Source organism: Papio anubis, chromosome 12 (assembly GCF_008728515.1).
Source record: "Papio anubis isolate 15944 chromosome 12, Panubis1.0, whole genome shotgun sequence".
In the NCBI taxonomy this organism is placed as follows: domain Eukaryota; kingdom Metazoa; phylum Chordata; class Mammalia; order Primates; family Cercopithecidae; genus Papio; species Papio anubis.
In genome coordinates this window covers 78388071-78412682 of record NC_044987.1, presented here as the reverse complement: position 1 = coordinate 78412682, position 24612 = coordinate 78388071, and the positions used below count along the sequence as shown (strand labels likewise).

Here is a 24612-nt window from a genome sequence, read left to right as displayed (position 1 = left end):
TGATGAACAAGTATCCCAAGCTTCCTCTGTGAAAGCCAACACACTTCCTATTAGACAAAAATTTAGAAAATATCCAGTCCACGCCTAGCTATTAAATGCATCCTGTGCCAGCAGCAGGAAACAGTCATAAATATTCTTCCAGAATCATTGTTTTTGCCTGACCCATTCCTTCTTGTGCTGCTTTTCCTAGCTCTGGGATTCCCTGGATCCCTTTTCCAGCTCCAGGCACCAACTTCTGGCCCTCCTCCTTACCTAGGTGACACATTCAGACACTCCTCACCTCCCCTCTCAACTCCACATTTCATGGGGCACCTTCAGCCCATGTGTGGGGGGTCTCAAATATGACCGTGCTAGCAGCAATTGTTATAAACACGCCACGTGCTACCACCACCATCTGCATGCTTCTTTACAAAATAACTTTTATGTCTATGGAAGCTTGGTCATCCTCACAAATGAAGGAGACAGGCTCACAGAGTTATAGTCATTCAGCTAGAAATGGACAGAGCCAAGATTCAAAAGAAGACTCACACCCACATCTTCTGGCATGGCCCAGTGCTCTTTCCACTAATTCAAGCTACCTCCAATTAGAGCAATGATTAATAACCAACCAGCACTGTCTGTTCTTTATTATTGCATATGTTAAACCCTCACCTGTTTTCATCAAACTGAACTGAAACGTTTTCAGAGTTACCCAGTTGGTTGAGAAATCTTTGGGTCATTGCCAAGTATGGTCTTAGGATCAAGGAAATGTTAATTTATGTCCCAATTGTTTGGAGATCACTGGCTACAGTTAGTGGAGACATAAGTACAGGTTCTTTCGCGCAAAAGCCAGACTAAGCATAGCACAGGATGGAGAGGTACCCAAGGGGAACAGAGTCCCTATGTATCCCCCCTTCCCTTGTCTCAGGGGAACATCTGAAGTTCCACAGAAAAACATTTTTTAAACTCTCAAGCAAAACATTAAAATCCTACAAAAGAAAATGAGAGCATGTGTACCCAGCTAGGTAAAGAGTGCAATTTGAGTCTGTTTTCTGATCATTTTACTCCTAGGGAGATTTTATAGAAAAAAGCAGAAAAGGAACTTTGTGGGCGCCCTCTTGTGGGCGAGGCCTAGCACTGCACCCCCAGCCAGCCTTGCCCTTCAGAGCTGCTGAATGAGACAGACAAGGGGCCGCCTGCCTGTGGAATTTACATTCTAGTGGAAGCAGATGGGGAAAATCCCAAGCAGATAAATGAACAAGATCTTTCCAGATCATGAAAGTAAAGAGCATAAAACAAGGTAATGTAATGGAATGCGTAGAGGAGGATGTGGGTCAGGCTACAAGTTATGTGTTCAAGAAAGGCCAGCTGGCTCAGGGGAGAGGAGATGACTGAGCTGAGCCTCGAGTGTCAAGAAGTTACCAACCATGGGAAGGTCAGGGCAGCCAGCCCAGGCAGTGCCAAAGCCTCGAGATAGGAATGAGTTCGGGGTGTCCAGCACAGAGAAGCCAGTGTGGCAAGTGGCAAAAGCAAACAGAAGTATCCAGTGAGTGAGGATGGAGGGTGAGGCACCTCTGGGAGCACCTATCTCATCCAAGTGGGAAAACAGGGTCTGTTTCACACTTTCAGGAAATTTACTTCTCAGCCCTGCACCCACCTCCCACAGCCAGTTCTTCAGCAAATCCAGTTGGCTCTGCCTCAAACCATCCACTTCCCTCATCCCCCTAGCCACTCCCAGCCTGAGTTATCACCCTCTTCTGCGATAGCTTCCTAGTGGATCTCCTTGCCCCTTGCAAGGCATTCTCCTCTCCACAGAAAAGTGATCTGCTTAATGTAAATGAGAAAATCATAGTGTCTCTTCCTTGCTTAGAACTCTTCAATGGCTTTGCACTTAGAATAAACCTCCTCTTGGGTCTGGTTTCTCCCTCCCTCTGCTCCAGCCACAGTAAACTCTAATCCCTTTCCTGCCTCAGGACATTTGCACTCGTAGTTCCCTACACCAGGAAAGTTTTTTCCTTGGTTTTTGACAAATCTGGTTCCTTTTCATCTTCCTGGGCTCAGCTTAAACTTTTCAGGGAATCCTTCCTTGACCACTCTATCCAAAGGAGACCCCAAGTGACTCTCCATCACCTTGTCCTATTGATTTCCTTTGTGGCAGCTATGATAATGTGCCATTATTCCATTTATTCATTATTTTCTTATTTTTCATCTTTTTTCACATGGGATTTGAGGTCCACGAGGGCAGGGACTTAACTCTTATTCACCGCTGGATCCTCAGTGTCTGCAGAGCTCCTGGCATTTGCATGATATTTGACAAATGAATGAATGAGCCCTAGGAGGTAGAAGTCAAGATGGAATCTAGGGATTATCTAGCCCAACAGCCCTCAAATTCTGTTTTTAGCACAGAAACTGTTTCCAAATGGACTCTTACACAGAACCTAAGAATGAAGCAAGACATAGCAGACATGAGCCCTGCCCTCCTGGCTCTGTCTCCGTGTCACCAAGAGCCCTGACTGAGCCAACGACGCTGGCAGCTCTTGAGAAACACCTCCCGGGTAGCTGAGTCCTCATGAATTTTCCCTCAGCCCATGTTTCTCTGGCTTCCCCTGTTCTACAAATGAGAACAGAGGCAGAATGGAAAATAGCATTTTAAATTGTTATCAGCAATTGAGAAGTGGGGCGGGTAGAGTTAAATGTATTAGAGAAAATTTTCATGGGGAAATGTATTTGGGAACACTCCTGGGGTGTGAGTGAGCTCTGTGGTTTTTACTTTAGAGCACCTTTGTGGGCTCAGGCACATTTGGGAGAATTTCTGGAAGCCCTGTGTGCCCCAAGGAGGGAGCAGAGACCAGTCACTCTCCTGCCACCCTTTTCCTTCTCCAGAACATTGATGCGCCCCCTTCAGGTGCCAGGCAGCACAACTCAGTGGGCACAAAAAGAGGGTGAGTCGGCAGAGGCCTGGTGTCCAACTGTCCTGGGAAAGTCCTTAGCTGTGTTCACATCATTTATGCCCCAGTTCGTATATTCTCAACTCACCTTTTTACCTTGGCCATTGATGTGGCAACCAACTGTATGCAAATGTAGCCTGACAACTGTCCAGAATAGCTCTTTATTTCGTGTTTTGTTGTTGTTGTTTTGTTTTGTTTGTTCGTTTGTTTGAGACAGAATTTCGCTCTGTCACCTAGGCTGGAGTGCAATGGTGCGATCTTGGCTCACTGCAACCTCTGCCTGCCAGGTTCAAGCAATTCTCCTGCCTCAGCCTCCTGAGTAGCTGGGATTACAGGCACGCACTACCATGCCTGGCTAATTTTTGTATTTTTAGTGGAGACGGGGTTTCACCATGTTGCCCAGGCTGGTCTCGAACTCCTGACCTCAGGTGATCCACCTGCCTTGGCCTTCCACACTTGATCTTAGCCAAAAGGCCGAGAAGCGATTGCCTTGGCCTTCCAAAGTGCTGGGATTACAGGCATGAACCACCGTGCCCAGCCACGTCTCTTGATTTCTAATGGCTACTTATCAGCTGTGTGATCTTGGGCAAGTTGCTTAATCTCTCTAGGTTTCATTATCTGAAAAAGGGGGATGATAATGATACCACTTCATATGATTGTACCAAAGAGTAAATGAGTTAATAAATGTAAAGTGCTTACAACAGTGCCTGGTACAAAGCAAGTGCTATCAAAAAGATCAACATTGTTATAATAACCATTATCATTGTTGTTACTCTCGCTAGGGCTGAGTGCCAAAAGAGGGAGATGGGACTTTCTATAGCTCCGAGTCTGCTAAGTTGGAGCCTGATTTGCCATGGATGGGAGTTGACTTCAGTCCTCAGGCTTGTGGGGTGGGGGCAGGGAGGACAGGAGCTACCATTTACTGAAGGCACAGAATTGAAGAATTCTCAAAACACTTTAGGGAGAAGATACTCTTGGTATCGAAGCGGTGTCATTTGTCTGGGGCAATACCCAAGGTTCATTGCCTCATGCCAAGGAAATCGAGGACGCGGACACACACAAGGAGTGAGTTTAAGAGAGAGGTTTAATAGGCGAAAGAAAGAGAAAAGAGAAAACCTCTCTCCTGCAGAGAGAGGGGCTCCGGGGTGGGTCTTCCAGTCCCATGGTGAAATGCATGGGGGCATTTTATAGATGAGCTTGAGGAGGGAGTGTCTGACTGACATAGGGCATGAGAGATTGGCCGAAGCAGGTGTGCTGTTTGCATAGCATGCAAAGAAGCTGGTCATCCCATCCTAATCTTTTATTATGCAGATGGGGTTTCTCCCTGGCTGGTGCCATGTGGTGTGCTTTTTACTGCACATGTGGTGACAAAGAAAAGGGAAGAGGAAACCTCCATGTTGAATATACCTGGCTTCCAGATACCCCTTTTCTATTGGCACAGCTACCAGTATTTACCTATGTAAGCTTTTAGCTTGCTTATCTATGCTTATGGCTTGATTTTTCAGGCTGCTTTCTGTTAGAAAAGAAATGAGTTAGGGGCTGCTTTTTATTAAAAGGAAACCTTACTGAGGACTCTCTTACCCTCACTATCTGCCTAAATAATTTATTTCTAGTTCCTGTATCGCTATCACCTTTTTAGAGGTGAGAAAACCAAGGCTTAAAGGGGTTACAGGAGTCATCTGAGGTCATGTAGCCTGCAGTGTCTGAACCAGGGTTCCCCCTAGGCTCAGTAAGTGTGGCCCTGGTCTCTGTCACGACCCTGCAAAAGGAAGGAAAGGGTAACGCATATCCCTCTGGTTCCCAGAATGTCCTAGGGGAAGAAGGAAACTGCAAAGATGTACCTCTCAGCCCTTTGTGCCTGCTGGAAAATGCTGCAGGCAATATCCTATCAGGACTCTGAGGGGAAGGTGGGGCTCTGGGCACTGCTTCCCTGACCTACCTCCAGGAGGCTGGGCTCTGGGTGAGGTAGGTGGGGATGGGAATCTGTTGGGAGGAGCACTGGGCCAGGAGTCAGGAGCTGAATTTCAGACCTCACTCAGTGTGCCAGTTCCAGCACCTAAAACAAGGCCTATCAAGTAACAAGGAGTGCACAGTCAATATTCATTGAAGAAATGGATGAGTGAATCCATGAATGAATAACATAGGCCCTGCTCTCAGGGAGCTTTCAGCCTAGAGGAACAGGGGAGACAGGTGCAGCAGCTACAGAGTTCAGATGAGGGGAGTGCCCTAGGAGCTGGGTTACACCCCAAAAGGGGAGCCTTCTGGGGCCTGACAGGTAAAGGGGACTCCAGAAGGCAGAGAGGAGAGAGGAGTGCAGAGCACGGAGGCCTGTGAAACATGGGCTTGGAGGCTGAGCAGGTTAGCACTTGAGGGGAATGTGAGAAACGGCTCGCACTGTTTGGATCCTTATATTCTGAACACAAGCCCTTCCCTTCACTCTCTCAAAGCATAACTCCAAACTGCAGTTATCTATGGATTGGGGTAAGCTTGGCTCTCCCACACTGATTTTCTAAAGTTGGGCTGGACACAGAGGCCCCACAGGTCTCCTCAATCCAACAAGCAAAGCCTGAGACCAGCCCAGCCTTCAGGGAGTCGCCCTCAGCCTCCTGAGCTATAGGCCTTCACTGGATCCTATAGGCCTTCACTGGATCCAAGTTTTCACTGACTCAGAGCTCCACCCTCTGCCCTCTTCCCCGGCTGCCCAACCCTCTACCGTGGGGTCAGACACACCCTGCCCACCCCTGGCAGCTGGTCCCCACAGCCTCTCCCTGATCCACCCTGGTCAAACACTGGCAGGGAAGCCCGGGAAAACCAGACGGACTGGCCTTGCCAGATGGCAGCCAGGCCTGAAGGAACCTGGGGAGAAGAGGGTGACATGAAGGTCACTAGGGCTCCCTGAAAGTCAGAAAGACGTGGAGATAAGTTGTTGTTACTGAGACCTAATGGGCAGTAAGTCTTACTCTTTTTGTTTCCCAAGAAATGAGAGAATGATACCAGAGGTAATAACCCTTTCCATCATTAGAGGGCTTTCCAGTCTCCAGCCCATGGTCACATGAGGTATCCACTCTAACAGAGAAGCAGGAACAGAAGGGAACCTGGGGCATCCCTCCCTCCATCGCATAGCAGCAGGTGCAGGCACCACGTCTTTACCCAGTGCTTCCATCTGCTGTCCTCAGGCTACTGCCCTGCCCCAAAGCCTAACGTGGCAGGCGTGTGCTGAGCAGTTTTAGACCCTGCTAGCCTTGAGGACTGGGATTTTAGGAGCAAGTTTCAGAGACCCTGTGGAAGACTGGGAAAGTCGGTGAAATAATAACGATGGTCCTGACGATGACAGAAAGCACATTCTGACATCACAGAGCTTTAAGCATGTGCTAATCACTCCTGTGTGCACCCTAAATACCTCACAACAGCCACCTGACTGATGAGGAAGCCAAGGACTGACTGGTGAGGCTAAGCAACGTGACAGTTAATAAGATTAAATTAGTAACCCTAACTAGGATTCATAGACTTAGTAGATCAGGATTTGAGACCAGCATTTCAGTGGTTGATTTAATAGACGCTCGCAGCAGCTGCTGTACATGCTGCCATCCATGAATGCTCAGGTTGCAAAAATTACATGGGTCCCCTTCATTGCTCTACTTTAAATTGGGATGGGTAATCTTGGCTACTTGGGAGGCTGAGGTGGGAGGACAGCTTGAGCCCAGGAGTTTGGAGATACGAGCTATGATCCTGCCACTGCACTTCAGCCTGGGTGCAGGGGGAAACGTTGTCCAAAAAAAAAAAAAAAAGAAGAGAAGAAGAGAAAAGAGAAAAAAGAAACGGGTAGAGACCGGTTCCCAAACTTCACAGGGCATTCTTCTCACTTGGATTCATCCTCCTGTCCCCTCCCTCTGTCTTTGCCCTCCCTCCCCATTCCCTCTTGCGCGCATGCACACACACCACGCACAAATACTTGTGGGCTTGAGATCCCAGGCTTTTTCCAGCAATGTCATTGGCATGCGCCCCCTGCTGGCCAGTCAAGGGTTACCGCATACTAACAAAGCAATGATCCTTGACTACCACCTAGTGGCGTAATGTGGTAATGTTACATTTCTATCCCTTCTGAATCCGATGCGATGTTAAATATTTCAGTAACCAGAAGCCAAAATGTTGAGCTTGCTCTTTGTTGCTCCCTGCTTCAGAATCCCTAAAAAAATTCCTCACTAAAGTTTATAACAGTAAAATATTGATGAAGTTGAAGCTCTAAATTTAACTCGAAACGACAGTGAAATTTGAACTAGAATAACAGATACTATTTATCGAGCATTTATAAGCTAGGCATTGTACCAGTTGCAGTATATTGTTTAATTTACAATTTAATTCAATACTTCTATAAGGCATATCTTATACTTATCTAACAGATTTCAAAATTGGGGATCTGAGGGGGAAAATGGTTTATTCAATATCAAACAGTTATTATGCAGAAGACTCAGAACTAATCAATACCTTCATTTATGAAGCGTTCAAAAGTTAACCAAATGACCCTCAAAACACCCTTGGAGAACTACAGGAATAGTCCTATTTTAGGAATGAGTAATAGAGATCCAGGAAAGTTAAGGAGCTTCTTAAAGGTCACACAATGAGTATTGCAAAAAGTTAAGTGTCAGACCTCACTCCCCAGGAGGTGGAGTCTTTGCTGTGCTGCTCCTTGCCCTGCAGGGCCAAGACCACAGTTGTGATCTGCCATTTTAGGGTCCTTGCTGCCATTGTACCTGGCCTCACAGAATCTAAAACACACCTCACCATCCCCAGGATCTAGAGTCACCACGTGGTGCTGCATCCCTGATGCCTGAGTTGCCACCAAGCCCTATTGTCTCAGGTTCCTGAATTGCAGCCATATTCTGCTTCCCGGGCCCAAACCTCCAGAGCCCTCCTTCTTCTCCTGAGTCAGATCAGTTCTTTGCCCTGGCCCCCAGAAGTAGAATTGCAGCTACAACCCAGCCCCCTGAGCCCAAACTGCTAATGGTGCCTCAGTGTCCCATATCATGGCTCTCTGGACAACCTACATCCAATAAACACAGACAGCAAAACTGCACCACAAGACCCAGGTGACACAATAGGTTTGTGGTACCCTGAGTCTAGGGCCCCAGCCCCACAAATGCTCTAAGCACCTTCACCTGGAACCTAGTACCACTGCAGCTGCATGTAGGCCATGTCTGACCTGATACTAAGAGGGATTCTCTCAGTTAAGTCTCCACATAGTGGGGGAAATAAGAATAAGAGAACCCCAAAAGCCCTCGCCCATGAAGACTTTAACAACCTCCACCACTACTGCCACTGCCACAAACTTCTACAACCTAAGTCACTGAGGCACCCACAGTTATTCAATGAGCCAATGATGAATACAGCTGAGGAAGCTGCATAGAGATTATATCACTCAACTTACCCAAAAACAGAATTGTCCTTACCAACCAGCACACTAAGACCAAACTGCTGGTGAAAGTCTTTCTCTACAAAGACGATTCTAGAAGTTTGGAAGAGATAGATGTTCCATAAGATGCACAGATACAAGAAACATCATGCAGAGACAGAAGAAACATAAACAAGCAAGGAAATATGACACCACTAAAGGAATACAATAACTCTCTAGTAACAGATCCTGCCAAAAATGAAATTTAAAAGTTTCTGGAAAAGGAGTTCAAAATAATGATTTTAAGGAAACTCAGTGAGATACAAAAAAATGCAGATAGACAATTTAGCAAAATCAGGAAAACAATTCATGATATGAATGAGAAATTTAACAAAAGGTAGATATTATTTTCAAAAATAAACAAATCCTGAAGCTGAATAATTCAATGAATAAAATAAATAATATAATAGAGAAATTGAACAACAGACTTGATCAAGCAGAAGAAAGAACTCTAAATTCAAAGATAGATCATTTGAAATTATCCAGTCTGAGAAAAAAAAAAGAATGAAAAATAGTGAAGAAAGCCTATAAGACTTATGGGACACTATTAAGAGAACAAATATTAATAGTATGGTGCTGGAAACACTGGATATCCACATGCAGAAGAATTAAACTAGATCCCTATCTCTTATATACAAAAGTCAACTCTGAATGAATTAATGACTCAAATACAAGACCTGAAACTACAAAACTATTGGAAGAAAACAAAAACACTGTATCAGAACATTGTGTGGGCAAAGACTTTGTGAAGAGGACCTCAAAAGCACATGAATCAAAAGCAAAACTAGACAAATAGGATTGTATCAAACTACAAAATTCCTGCACATTGAAGGAAACAATCATCAGAGTGAAGAGACAACTAGCAGAATGGGAGAAAACATTTGCAAACTATTTATTCAACAAGGGAGTACTATCTGGAATATACAAGGAACTCAAACAATTCAAAAGCAAAAACCAACCAACCAAACAAAAACACCCACCAACAATCCAATTTAAAAATGAGCAAATGAGCTGAATAGACGTCTCTTAAAAGAATACACAGGAATAGACAACAGGTATATGAAAAAACATGCTCAAAATCACTAATCGTCAGAGAAATGCAAATCAAAACTACAATATCATCTTAATGCAGTTAGAATGATTGTTATCAAAAAGACAAAAAGTAAATAAATGCTGGTGGGGATGCAGAGAAAGAGAACTCTTATACACAGTTGGTGAGAATGGAAATTAGTGCAGCCATTATGGAAAATAATATGGCGCTTCCTCAGAAAGCTACAAATCAAACTACCACATGATCCAGCAATCCCACTACTGGACATATACCCGAAGGGAAGGAAATCAGTATGTTGAGAGATGCCTGCACTCTCATGCTTAGTGCAGCACTATTCACAATAGCCAAGATACAGACTCAAACTGTCCATCAACAGACAAATGGATAAAGACAATGTGGTACATAGACACAAGGGAGTACTATTCAGCCACAAGAAAGAACGAATCTTGTCATTTGCAGCAACGTGGATGAGTCTGGAGGATATTATTTTAAGTGGAATAATTCAGGAACAGAAGGACAGATACCATATGTTCTCACACATGTGAAAGCTAAAAAAGTTGATGTCATAGAAATAGAGAGTAGAATAGAGGTTACTAGAAGCTGGGAAGGATGGAGAGGTAGATAGCCTAATTGTGGTTAACAGATACAAAATTACAGCTACATAGGAGAAATAAGTTCTAGAGTTCTATGGCATTGTAGGGTGATTATAATTAATGACAATTTACTGTATATTTTTAAATAGCTAGAAGAGTATATTTTGGATATTCCCAATACAAAGAAATGGTAAATGTTTGTGGTGATGGATATGTTAATAAACCCGATTTGATCATTATACATTGTATACATATATTGAAATATCACATTGTAAGCCATGGAGAGGGGCCTAGGTTGATGACTTCATCACAGTTATGAAAACTCTGGAAGTCACTAAGGATCTAAAAGATGAGAGTCATCCTGGAACCCAAGTTTGGCCTCAGAGAGAGGCCTATTTGAGGTCTCTACTACCTTCGGCACTTGGATGAGAGAAACCTCCATAGGCTCCAGGGTTCTCTTAGTTTCAGATTCATCACAACTGTAAGGCATCCCATGTTACAGATGGGGAACTGAGATCAAAAGAGTTGTCATTTATGTTGGAGGTCCCACAATCATTAATTATCAAATTAGAAATAAACCACATATTATAAAACAATATCAATTGTATATTTTGTATGCATATACTAAAGTATTTATGCAGCTGTTTCTGTGTAGAAGTATAACCAGTGATTTATGCTTTCATCTATATTCTGTATCTTGTACACTAAGCAGTCTGATAAGACTTTTCTGAAGCACAGACCTGATCACTTCATTTCCTAAATGGTTATCTTTTCCTCTCAGAAGGAGATTCTCATTTCGTATTATGGCTACAAGCCTAAAAGGAATGAAAGAGTTTAGAACAACTCATGGTGGGAAGTTTAACAGGAAAACCTCATGAAAATGCAGGACTTCAAAAGACCGAAACTTTAGTGTATTCTCATTCATGAGAAATACAACTGCCAAGAAACTGCCTGATGCACACTTGGCTCTGGGACAAAAACAAAACAAAACAAAACAAAAACCAAACCAAAACAAAACATAAAGCTTTTCTTGAGAATTTATAACCATAAGTCAGTATCACAGTGTGATCCAAATTCATACAACCTGTGGTCTTCCTAAAATTTCAAAAGACAAGTGGGGTTTCTGAGTCCAACCTGATATACGAAAGCACACTGCGGAGTTCCTCCAGTCAATCAGAAAAAGAAAACCCAAGATCTCTCTAAACGAACTCAGCTACAATTCAGGCCTTAAAGAATTTCCACAAATAAACTCCCAAGGAAAGTGGCAACTCACAGTCAAAAATCACAAACCTATAAAAATAAAGCACCACATGAAAGTGCCAGAAGAAATCACAGAGAGTAAAGTCAGACACACATAGACTTTAGCACCAGAATTATCAGATAATTATAATATTGCCATGCTTAATAGGATTAAAGACATAAAAGAAAGAATTGACAATACAAACCAGCATCAAGAAATGAAAAAATGACTAAGAAAGTTGAAAAACAAAATATCAAATAGATTATCCTTAAATGTAAATGCGCTAAATGCCCCCAATTAAAAGACACAGACTGGTAAATTAGATAAAGAGTTAAGAACAATCGGTGTGCTATATTCAGGAGACCCATCTCATGTGCAAAGACACACATAGGCTCAAAATAAAGGGGCAGAGGAATATTTACCAAGCAAATGGAAAGCAAAAAAAAAAAAAAAGAGGGATTGCAATCCTAGTCGCTGATAAAACAGACCTTAAACCAACAATGATCAAAAGAGACAAAGAAGGCCATTACATAATGGTAAAGGGATCAATGCAACAAGAAGAGCTCACTATCCTAAATATGTATGCACCCAATATGGGAGCACCCAGATTCATAAAGCAAGTTCTTAGAGACCTATAAGGAGACTTAGATTCCCGCACAATAATAGTGGGAGACCTTAACACCCCACTGTCAGTAATAGACAGATCAACGACACAGAAAATTAACAAAGATATTCAGCACTTGAACTCAGCTCCGGACCAAATGGACCTAATAGACATCTCCAGAACTCTCCACCCCAAATCAACAGAATATACATTCTTCTCAGTACCACATTGCACTTATTCTAAAATTGACCACATAATTGGAAGTAAAACACTCTTCAACAAATGCAAAAGAATGGAAATAATAACTGTCTCTCAAACTGCAGTGCAATCAAATTAGAACTCATGATTTAAAAACTCACTTAGAACCACACAACTACATGGAAACTGAACAACTTGCTCCTGAATGACTACTGGGTAAATAACAAAATTAAGGCAGAAATAAATAAGTTATTTGAAACCAATAAGAACAAAGACAGAACATACCAGATTCTCTGGGACACAGCTAAAGCAGTGTTTAGAGATAAGTTTATAGCAGTAAATGCCCACAGGAGAAAGCACGAAAGATCTAAAATCAACACCCTAACATCACAATTACAAGAACTAGAAAAGCAAAAGCAAACAAATTGAAAAGCTAGCAGAAGACAAGAAATAATTAAGATCAGAGCAGAAGTGAAGGAGATAGAGACATGAAAAACCCTTCAAAAAATCAATAAATCCAGGAGCTGGTTTTGGGAAAAGATTAACAAAATACATAGCCCACTAGCGAGACTAATAAAGAAGAAAAAGGAGAATAATCAAAAAGACATAATAATATCACCACTGAGCCCACAGAAATACAAACTACCATCAGACAGTACTATTAACACCTCTATGCAAATAAACTAGAAAATCTGGAAGAAGTGCATAAATTCCTGGACACATACACCCTCCCAAGACTAAACCAGGAAGAAGCTGAATCCCTGAATAAACCAATAACAACTTCTGAAATTGAGGCAGTAATTAATAGCCTACCAACCAAAAAAAGCCCAGGACTAGACAGATTCACAGCCAAATTCTACCAGAGGTACAAAGAGGAGCTAAAACCATTTCTTCTGAAACTATTCCAATCAATAGAAAAAGAAGGACTCCTCCCTAATTCATTTTATGAGGCCAACCTTATCCTGATACCAAAACCTTGCAGAGACAAAAAAAAAGAAAGAAAAAGAAAATTTCAGGCCAATATCCCTGATGAACATCGAAGTGAAAATCCTCAATAAAACACTGGCAAACTGAATACAGCAGCACATCCAAAAACTTATCCACCGTGATCAACTCGGCTTCATCCCTGGGATGTGAAGCTGGCTCAACATACACAAATCAGTAAATGTAATCCATTGCATAAGTAGAACCAGTGACAAAAACCACGATTATCTCAATAGATGCAGAAAAGGCCTTTGATAAAATTCAACACCCCTTCATGCTAAAAAACTAGGTATTGATGGGACGTATCTCAAAATCATAAGAGCTATTTTTGACAAACCCACAGCAAATATCACACTGAATGGGAAAAGCTGGAAGCATTCCCTTTAAAAAATGCCACAAGACAAGGATGCCCTCTCTCACCACTCCTATTCAACACAGTATTGGAAGTTCTGCCCAGGGAAATCAGACAAGAGAAAGAAATAAGGGGTATTCAAATAGGAGGAAAGGAAGTCAAACTGTCTCTGTTTACAGATGACATGATTATATGTTTAGAAAACTCCATCGTCTCAGCCCAAAATCTCCTTAAGCCGATAAGCAACTTCTACAAGTCTCAGGATACAAAATCAATGTGCAAAAATCACAAGCATTCCTATACACCAATAACAGACAGAGAGCCAAATCATGAGCTAACTCCCATTTACAATTGCTATAAAGAGAATAAAATACCTAGGAATACAACTTACAAAAGATGTGAAGGACCTCTTCAAGGAGAACTACAAGCCACTGCCCAAGGAAATAAGAGAGGACACAAAAAAACGGAAAAAATTCCAGGCTCATGGATAGGAAGAATCAATATTGTGAAAATGTCCATACTGCCCAAAGCAATTTATAGATTTAACGCTATCCACATCAAGCTACCATTGACTTTCTTCACAGAAGTAGATAAAAGTACTTTAAATTTCATATGGAAACAAAAAAGAGCTTGTATAGCCAAGACAATCCTAAGCAAAAAGAACAAAGCTGGAGACATCATGCTACCTGACCTCAAACTATATTACAAGGCTACAGCAACCAAAACAACATGGTACTGGTACTAAAATAGATATATAGACCAGTGGAACAGAACAGAGACCTCAGAAATAATGCCACACATGTACAACCATCTGATCTTTGACAAACCTGACAAAAACAAGCAATGGGGAAACGATTCCCTATTTAATAAATGGTGTTGGGAAAACTGGCTAGCCATATGCAGAAAACTGAAACTAGACCCCTTCCTTACACCTTATACAAAAATTAACTCAAAATGGATTAAAGGCTTAAACGTAAGACCTAAAACCATAAAAAACCTAGAAGAAAACCTAGACAATACCATTCAGGACATAGGCATGCACAAAGACTTCATGACTAAAACACCAAAAGCAATGCGACAAAAGCCAAAATTGACAAATGGGATCTAATTAAACTAAAGAGCTTCTGCACAGCAAAAGAAACTATCATCAGAGTGAACAGGCAACCTAAGGAATGGGAGAAAATTTTTGCAGTCTATCCATCTGACAAAGGGCTAATATCCAGAATTTACAAGAAACTTAAACAAATTTACGAGGAAAAAATTAACAACCCATCAAAAAGTGGGTGAAGAATATGAACAGACACTTCTCAAAAGAAGACATTTATGCAGCCAACAAACATGAAAAAATGCTCATCATCACTGATCATTAGAGAAATGCAAATTAAAACCCAATGAAATACTACCTCACACCAGTTAGAATGGCTATCATTAAAAAGTCAGGAAACAACAGGTGCTGGAGAGGATGTAGAGAAATAGGAATGCTTTTACACTGTTGGTGGGACTGTAAACTAGTTCAACCATTGTGGAAGACAGTGGCAGTTCCTCAAGGATCTAGAACCAGAAATATCATTTGACCCAGCAATCCCATTACTGGGTGTATACCCAAAGGATTATAAATCATTCTACTATAAAGGCACATGCACACGTATGTTTGTTGCAGCACTATTCACAATAGCAAAGACCTGGAACCAACCCAAATGCCCATCAATGATAGATTGGATAAAGAAAATGTGGTACATATATACCATGGAATACTATGGAGCCATAAAAAAGGCTGAGTTCATGTTCTTTGCAGAGACATGGATGAAACTGGAGAGCACCATTTTCAGCAAACTAACACAGTAACAGAAAACCAAACACTGCATGTTCTCACTCATGTGGTAGCTGAACAATGAGAACATATGGATACAGGGAGGGGAACATCACACACCCATGCCTGTTGTGGAGTGGGGAGTGAGGAGAGGGATAGCATTAGGAGAAATACTTAATGTAGATAACGGGTTGATGGGTGTCGCAAACCACCATGGCGTGTGTATACATAGGTAACAAACCTGCATGTCTGCACATGTATCCCAGAACTTAAAGTATAATTTTTAAAACATCAAATAGATCTTCTAGAAATCAGTAATATAAAAATTGGATTTAAACTTCAGTGGATAGATTAAACAGATGATTAGACAGAATGGAAAGAATCTAGTTAACTGTAAGATATATCTGAAGAAATTACCCAGAAAGCAGCCTTAGAGACAAAGAGATGAGACATAAGGAAGAGGTTAAGAAATAAGAATGATAGAAGAAGAGGTCTAACATATGTTGAATTAGACTTCCAGAAAGAGATAATACTAAAAGTGATCATAAGAGGTAATAATTATATAGTACTTACTACGTGCTCCTATTGTAAATCATTTATATACATTAAATTATTAATTTTCACAGCAAACCTATAGACTAATAATGTTATCCCATTTTACCGATGAGGAAACAAACACAAGAGTTAGAAAATTTGGCTAAGTTCCCACAGGAGAAATGCCAAGTAGCCTGGTCTTGTGTTCTTCACCATTATGTAATATTTTAAGAGATTACAGCATTAAATTGTCTAAAAATGTTAAATGATAATTGTAAAATCTCAGAAACTCCACAAATCCCAAACAAGATTTGAAAAAGAGTCACTAGATACATTTTGGTGGGACTGTACCATAGCAGAGAAAAATAAAAGCTCTTAGAGAAAAAAAAAGCAGATCACCACAAGTGAATGGCAACCTGACTGACGGCTGCAACAGTAACCATACTGATGGCCACAGCAGTAACACTGGCAGTTGGAAGGTGGATCTTCAGTGTGCTGGAAGAAAGTAACTATCACCCTACAATGTCATGAGTGGAAAAACCATCTTTAGAAGATGAGGGTGAAACAATAACATTTTCAGACAGATAAAAGGAGGCATTTACCATGCAGAGACTCTCACAAGAGGAACTCCTGAAGAATGTGTTTTGAGAAATGGAAGATATGAGATGTAAAATGGGAGGATGAGCAAAAGCATTGGTGATTATGTGGATAAACCTGTACAAACATTGACTATTTAAAACAATAATAAGTGTATCATTTGTTGGAGGGAAACAGAATCAAAATAAAATAATAGAGCACAGTAGGTTAGACGGTAACAGAGGTTAAAGCTTACTAAGGTCCTGGTGTTACTCGTGAGGAGAGCAGATTTCTGGGGACAAATGCATGCTTTGCCCACTGCACCAGAGTATAATACAAGAAAATGCTGAGTCTCAGAACTCTCTTCAATCAACACATGTTCCCTGTCTGAGGTCACCCAGCTGCTCTGGAATGCAAAGGGGCATGATCTTGTATGGTGTTCATCATTGTGTCTTCATTGCCTGCAACGGTACCTGGCATATCATAGGCAAACAATAAACAGTGTTGAATGAATCAATAAATGAGTGAATAGTTTCTTCTGATTGTCTTAAATGCTTCATAATTGTTACTTATAACTCAATTTGGCTGCAGCATAGGCACATGAAAGGAAGTCATAGGAGATAAGGCTGAAAATATTGGTTGGCTCTAGATGATCTAAAAATAATCTAGCTAATAAATATCATGATGTAGAGGGAGAAACGTGACAGATGGTGCATGTGATGTACTAAATCCCCTATATTTATAAGGAGACTCAATATATCCAGTTGTTAACATTGATAAATCAAAAATAGAAACATTGTTTTATTATGCAAAGCTTTTTTTTAAAAAAAAAAAGAATGGAAACAGTATGCAGTGGTTGCTTTTGGGGAATGAGACTTGGAGAGACTTTACGTTTCATTTTATACACCTTAGTGTCATTTGAAATAAACCTGATTTTAAAAGATCAAGTGAGCCCCAGGGCCTTGAATGCCAACCAGAAGAGGGCAGACTATTCTTTAGCTATGAAAGCTCATGTTGCTTGATTGATCTGCTTCCTGCAGAGGCTCCTTGTGGGCAACAAAAGACTTCAGGATGGTGATTCCTTGCAGGGAGTGGGGCCAGAGAGGGTAGGGGAGAAACCAAGAGAAGTGATTGGAGTCAGGGCAAATGCTGAGAAACATCTCATGTGGTTTCATGTGTCGTACTCTTATTTTCCAGCACCCTCTGCACAGGAAATCACAGGGTTGTTGAGCGTCTTGATAAGCTTTACTTAGTCATCAGTTTTCACTCCAGCTCCTGCAGGCATCTCCCCATCCTCAGCTGTTTGCCAGTCCCAGGAAAGCACTTCTCAACTCACCAACTCCAGTAGAAAGAAGGGTGTTAAGGTAAGAGTTTGTTCAAGAACCATCTTCTTTCAAAGGCAGTTTTGGTTTTTACCTTGGTCCACATCCTGATGAATTCATCAGGAAAAGGAGACAGGAAGCGCCTTTGAGGGAGCTTTGGATGCTGGCAGCTTAGATGGTGGGAGATCCGAATGGGGTCAGGCAGAGATTCGTCCCACTTCTGTTCTATCTACCTATATTCTCCCCTTTTCTTCAACCATTCAAATCTGCAACTATGGAGAGAAAAATTTGCTAATTTTAATTTAGGGGCAGGGTAGGATGAAGGCATTTCTTCCCTAAGCTAAATTGTTATTAATAACCTCAGGTTGCACCGATTTTCTTGTTATTCAAAAGGTTTTTTCTTCATATCTGTCATTGTCTCAGCAGAAAACACACATCACACACTCTAAAGGGGTAGTTTAGAAGAGTTTAGTGAAGAGACTGTTTACAAAGGTGTGAATAGGGATTAAGGAAATATTTAAAGAATGTTGAAGCCCTCAAAGGCAAGTGATAGTGGAGGGCTGTTACCATTGCTAGGTTTGAAGTGATAAGGAGAAAGAGAGGTTCTGAGAACTCAGAATGTACTGTAGTGGTAGCTGTAGCTGTAACTGTAACTGTAGCTGCGGCTACAGGAAACGGCCACCAGACAGGGCTATGTCCTTAGGTAGAAGAACACCGCCACTGCCAACTCACAGCCCTTCATGGAGCAGGGAGAGAGTCAGGACATTTTTTAAAAATCACCCTTCAATGTCCTGTCAAGGTGTCCCTTTGGAGCCTGAGTGCCAGGTAGCCCATTGATGAGGCACAGACATGTCTCCTCCCAGGATGCAAAGGCAGGTAGAGAAGGGTGGACATGAGATCCTAATGGCAAATAGGAAAAATCCATTTCTTCCCATAGCCTCTTCTCAGTTTGTATTTCCTGAGACTTTCTCTATTAATGTGATTGAATCAATTTCTCATTCTATCACCTCCCTTTTTTTTTTAATTGTTTGACCTTCCCATCTAGTGTCACTTCTTTGGACTAGTCTCTCACCATCATCATAAATGCCTTGAGAATGGAATGTGGTTGGAAAAAAAGGGATTGGGAATACATAGGTACTCCCAGGTATAAATACACAGGTATAAGTAATTTAAGTTTATGATTTTGGCTTATTTAAAAAGAAACCTATTATAGTGATAATCAAAAAGAATGTTTATTAGATTTGGGCTGATGACTCCAAGACATCAAACATCAAGGTTCCTTCCAATTTCTATTTCCCCATCCCTAAAGAGATACCCTTACCCTCGTGGTCCTACCTGGCTCCCAAACGCAGCAGCATTCCAGCCTGAGAGAAGAGAAAGAAAGAAAGAAAGAGTACAGGAGGAGCTGGTTATATCACTTTCTCTCACCTCCCCTTGACCATCACATATGGTTACGTGGTGCCATCAGCATAAAGGGAAGTGAGAAATGGACTTTTTTCTGATTTAAGACTCAGAATTATTATGTGTGAGAAAAGGAGAATGGCTTTTGGGGCAACTAGCAGTCTCTATAGCCCCTGATTCTCTTTTAGCATCTGTGCTCAAATGGAGATTTTTCTCAAGACTGCCTCACAAATAGTGAATGATGTAGGCATGGAACAGAAATAAACCCAGGACAGGGCCCCAGGAGACTGGAGTTGGTATTGGACCTGCTTTTCATCATGGGATTCAGAAAACGGTTTTGTACACATTAAGCCTGTCTTTCTTTCTTTGTTACAAGAGCATATTACAATCGATGGCCTCCAAGGGACATGTGCTGGAGGCTGGGGATGCAATAGTGAACAACCACAACAAAAATGTTGAGTTTAATGAGGGAGATAAAAGAAAAAACAGACATACACTTAAAAATACAGGTGCAGACTGTGTTCAGTGCCACAAATAAAAGGGCCAACCTGCACTGAGGGACAACAACAGAAGTGGTTTTCCTCCATATCCTCATCAGGCCAACCAGGGCTACAGGAACTAAGACAGCATGTGATGGATGCATTCAGTCCTTGATGCCAATTCTGTACCCCCATGGAGGACTCATTCACTTTCCCCTTTGAGGCCTCCAACCCATGAGAGTTTTCTGCAGTGTGGAGTGATTGACAGCTGTTTTTCTGAAGCAAGAAAGAGCTCTTGCATTCAGTTGCTTATTCTCAGTTGCTTATTCTCAGTTGGCTTCTATTCTCATCTCCTTATTTGATTAATTTCTCTTCCTGTTTCTTAAAGTTGCTTAATCTAGGCTTAAAAAAACTGCAATTTTGACATTCCATTTTGGATTTGATATGAGCATTATTTGTTGCTTTTCTCCTTTCTTAATGTGTAGTCGGCACTGAACCCTTGCAATGGGGCTGCAAGGCTGGTTAAGAACAAGCCCGCTGACACAGATCTGTGGGTTCAAATGCAGGCTCTACCACTTGTTTGTGACACCTGGAGCATAGTACTCAATATATTTGTGCTTTAATCTACTTATATGTAAAATGGGACTAATAATAGTACTGACTTCTCCGGGCTCTGAAGAGGATTTAAAGAGGCTATACCTGAGGAGCGCTCAGCCAGCTGCTGTTGTGCACCCCACTGTGAGTAAGGGCTCCTTCCCAAGTGTAATTGACATAAGCACCTGCCTTTTCCCCCAAAGCCCTGCACAGTGTAGACGTGGTTCTTTTTTCCTAATTTCCCACTCCCTTCCCCAAATGATCCTTTTTCACAAATGCTTTAATTCGCAAAGAAAGCTCAAAATCATCTGGTGGGAATAATGGGTCCCCCCCTTAGATGTATTCATACCTCAACACCCTCTAGTCACCTCTAGACACTAGACACTCTGAATTGCCGCCTCTCTCTCCTTTTCCCAAATTGCCCCCTTTTCCTCCAAGATACAGAGAAATTCAGATAAATCCTGAATCCTTTCCATAAACTGGAAGTTAAAACTCTTTTGGGTGCTGAGCAAAAGCCATATACTAGCCCTTCCTGGATTGAAGATATGACAGTGGCCATTATTCACTGTCTGTGCAGGCAAAAGCAATGCCTTCAAATACACCAGAGCTTTCCCAGAAGGAAACATGAGGAGTGATGTTTTCTTCATTTCTTTACATGTGTGTTTTTTAGTGACTAATTTCATTTTAAAATGTTGGTGTTCCATTTAGCCCAAATTTTCAACTACTCTTGGCTCCCTATGCATTCATTCATTCATTCATTCATTCATTCATTATGTGGTAAAAACTTCTTGACTGTCCACTATGCCCTCACATTGAACTAGGCACTGAGGACACAGAAATGGATAAGAGAAAAATTCTTCCTGTTTTCATAAAGCTGACCCACTGAGCCATTTCTAGCTTGACAGGCCTGGCCATCCTCAGACCTGACTTAGTAAGAAGTCACATCTCCTTTATGACCTAAATCATGATCTCCATTCTAACTGTTGATGAACCCCTCTCAGTCATTAAGGGTGGCCATGGGTCATGGCCTGGGTCATTTCTTCTGGCCCCTGAGAGGAAATCTGTATGCCAGGATAAAAAGGATGCTGAACTCAGAGTCCTGTCTCTTGCTGTCCCACATATTCTGCCTAGACTTTTCTCCTCCTGCCTCTAGGAGACATGACATGGTGACAGTGAGTGCAGGTGTTTGGGCCTTAGAATATTCCCATATCAGTAGAGGATCTATCTTGTAATAGAAAGAGCCCAGGATTTAGAGTCAGCAAGAAATGAGTTTGAATCCAGGTGCTAGGACTCCCTGGCCTTTAATAAATGACTTAATCTCTTCAAGCCTCTGATTTCCTCTCCTGTAAAACAGGGGAGGTAATTGTCATAATCAGCCTGTTATGTAGTAATCAGTGAACATGCAGCAGGTGTTCAAGTCTTGTTTTTGTTTCCAGGGGTGCCAGTGGAGGTTTTCTGAGCATGGATCCAACCACCCCGGCCTGGGGAACCGAAAGTACAACAATGAATGGAAATGATCAAGCCCTTCTTCTGTTTTGTGGCAAGGAGACCATGATCTCGGTCTTCCTGAGCCTCTTCATTGCCCTGGTAGGGCTGGTAGGAAACGCGTTTGTGCTCTGGCTCCTGGGCTTCCGCATGCGCAGGAACGCCTTCTCTGTCTACGTCCTCAGCCTGGCCGGGGCCGACTTCCTCTTCCTCTGCTTCCAGATAATAAATTGCCTGGAGTACTTCATTAACTTCTTCCGTTTCATCTCCATCAATTTCCCTAGCTTCTTCACCACTGTGATGACCTGTGCCTACCTTGCAGGCCTGAGCATGCTGAGCGCCATCAGCACCGAGCGCTGCCTGTCCGTCCTGTGGCCCATCTGGTACCGCTGCCGCCGCCCCAGACACCTGTCAGCGGTCATGTGTGTCCTGCTCTGGGCCCTGTCCCTGCTGCTGAGCATCTTGGAAGGGAAGTTCTGTGGCTTCTTATTTAGTGATGGTGACTCTGGTTGGTGTCAGACATTTGATTTCATCACAGCAGCGTGGCTGATGTTTTTATTTGTGGTTCTCTGTGGGTCCAGCCTGGCCCTGCTGGTCAGGATCCTCTGTGGCTCCCGGGGTCTGCCACTGACCAGACTGTACCTGACCATCCTGCTCACCGTGCTGATCTTCCTCCTCTGCGGCCTGCCCTTGGGCATTCAGTGGTTCCTAATATTATGGATCTGGAAGAATTCTGATGTGTTATTTTGTCATATTCATCCAGTTTCAGTTGTCCTGTCATCTTTTAACAGCAGTGCCAACCCCATCATTTACTTCTTCGTGGGCTCCTTTAGGAAGCAGTGGCGGCTGCGGCAGCCGATCCTCAAGCTGGCTCTCCAGAGGGCTCTGCAGGACACTGCTGAGGTGGATCACAGTGAAGGATGCTTCAGTCAGGGCACCCTGGAGATGTCCAGAAGCAGTCTGGTTTAGAGATGGACAGCCTCTACTTCCATCAGATATATGTGGCTTTGAGAGGCAACTTTGCCCCTGTCTGTCTGATTTGCTAAACTTTCTCAGCTCTGATCTTAAAACAGTTGAGATAGTCCTTGTGAGGATTAAGTGAGACTGTGCCTACGAAACAAACACTAAGTGCAGTGTCTCTGGAACTGCCTTACTCACCGGCCTCCACCACATCCCCATGAGAGCCTTGCCAACTCTGGGGTCCAGAACTGTTCCCACTTTTAATGAATCCTACCTTTGACAGAAGGCTGAAAGCAATGCAGAAAAGGTCTACATTTCTTTGGTCACTGCACTTGATAGGGACTCAAAGAATGTTATATTTTTAATAAGTTTCTTTTTCTCTTCCATACAATTCCTGTCTCAACAAAATTAGAATTAAATTTAAATCTAGCTCCAAAAGAGCAGCCGTCTTTCATTTTGGTAGACCTTAGAATATCCCCCTAGCTTAATAAATCTTTGTTGAGTAAATGGCTTAATAAATGAACAAACTGGTTAATTTTTATGTTAAACCTCTGAAAAGTTTTTTTTTTTTACCAGATCTGAGTAACTGTCTAAATTTATTGCTTTCACTACTTTTGAATTTTGCAAACATGAAATTAAGTTTTATAATTAGATAAATCAATGTCAACACATATTTAAAGTTTGAGGTAGACTGTCTTCCTGTGGTTTCCTTTCACATGCCATCCCTTAAAATCCCAGCTACATGCCTTCCCATCCCTTCCCCTTTGCCTTCGCCCTAATCCTCCCTCTCCGGGGGCTCTCTAATTCGTCCTGGAAGTTTCCAATGGTCTTATAGACTCTATGTTGTTGGAGGACAGGCTCTATGTCAGATTTACCTTTTATTCCAAAGAGCTCGGAGCATATATTTTATTAATTAAATTGCACATATTTTTAAAAGTTATGTGTTCCACAAAATCAAATACTAATTATAAATGCTGCATCTTTTAATAAGTTTTTATTATTTTTAATTGAGGTATAATTAAGAGAATGATATGCACAGATCATAAATGTACAGCTTAATGAGTTTTGTTAAATGAATACACCTATGTGACTCAAACTTTATTCAAGACAAAATATTTTCATTATCTCTGAAAGTTCCCCTGTGCTCCTCCCAGTCATTCCTCCTGCCCCTAGAGGCAACCATTGTTTCTATTTCCATCAACAAGTATTAGTTTTGCCTGACCTTTAACTGTATCTTTTTAGAATCATAATATGTGTATTTTTGGTTTCTGGCTCTTGCGCTCAACATAATATTTTCAAGATTTACCTATGTTATTGTATCTCATATATCAGTAGTTTGTTCCTTTCATAAAGCTGAGCACTATTTAATTGTGTGAGTGTACTATGGTGTAGCTATTTTCATATGGACAGACATGTGTGATGTTTTATGAATTTTTTGGCTATTTTAAATAAAGCTGCTGTAAGCATTCTTATTCAAGTCTTTTTGTAGATATATGTTTTCGTTTCTCTTGTATAGACAACCTGGGATGAAATTGTAGAATGATGGAAAGATGTATGTTTAACTCTATAAGAAATTATCAAGCTATTTTCTAAAATGGTTGTACCATTTCACATACTCACCAGCAATGTATGAGAGCTCCAGTTGCTCCACATGCTCCCAACAAACATAGTTTTGCCAGTGTTTGAATTTTAGTCATTGTAATGAGTGTTAAGTAGTATCTAATTGTGTTTTAATTTCCATAATGACTTATTAAATTGAGCATCTTTTATGTGTTTTTAGCTACTCTTTTTTTTTGGCAGTGTCTGCTTAAGTTTTGCCTATTTTTATTAAGTATTTGCTTTTCATTATTAATTTGTATATATTTTTTCATATGCTGAATGATTTATTTGGTGGCTATGTGTATTATACTTATCCAGTTGGTGGTTTGCCTATTCATTTTTACATATTTATTTATTTTTAATTAACAATTACATATATTTATGGGGCACCATGTGATGTTTTGATCAACGTATACCTTGTAGAAAGACTAAATCAAACTAATTAACATATCCA

The 24612-nt window shown here is 41.6% G+C and overlaps 1 protein-coding gene across 1 annotated transcript; it reads left to right on the top strand.

Annotated features, from left to right (window-relative positions):
• Positions 1-3380: 3380 nt before the first annotated feature.
• Positions 3381-23097, top strand: MRGPRX2 (MAS related GPR family member X2). The gene is made up of 3 exons (XM_031653369.1): positions 3381-6371; positions 17516-21286; positions 21551-23097. Exon 3 carries the CDS (start codon positions 21576-21578, stop codon positions 22566-22568), a length of 993 nt encoding a protein of 330 aa, XP_031509229.1. The 5' UTR covers positions 3381-6371; positions 17516-21286; positions 21551-21575; the 3' UTR covers positions 22569-23097.
• Positions 23098-24612: the final 1515 nt, after the last annotated feature.

Coding starts and splice junctions, on each gene's coding strand:
- MRGPRX2 (XM_031653369.1), top strand. CDS start 21,576: ATGGATCCAACCACCCCGGCCTGGGGAACCGAAAGTACAACAATGAAT.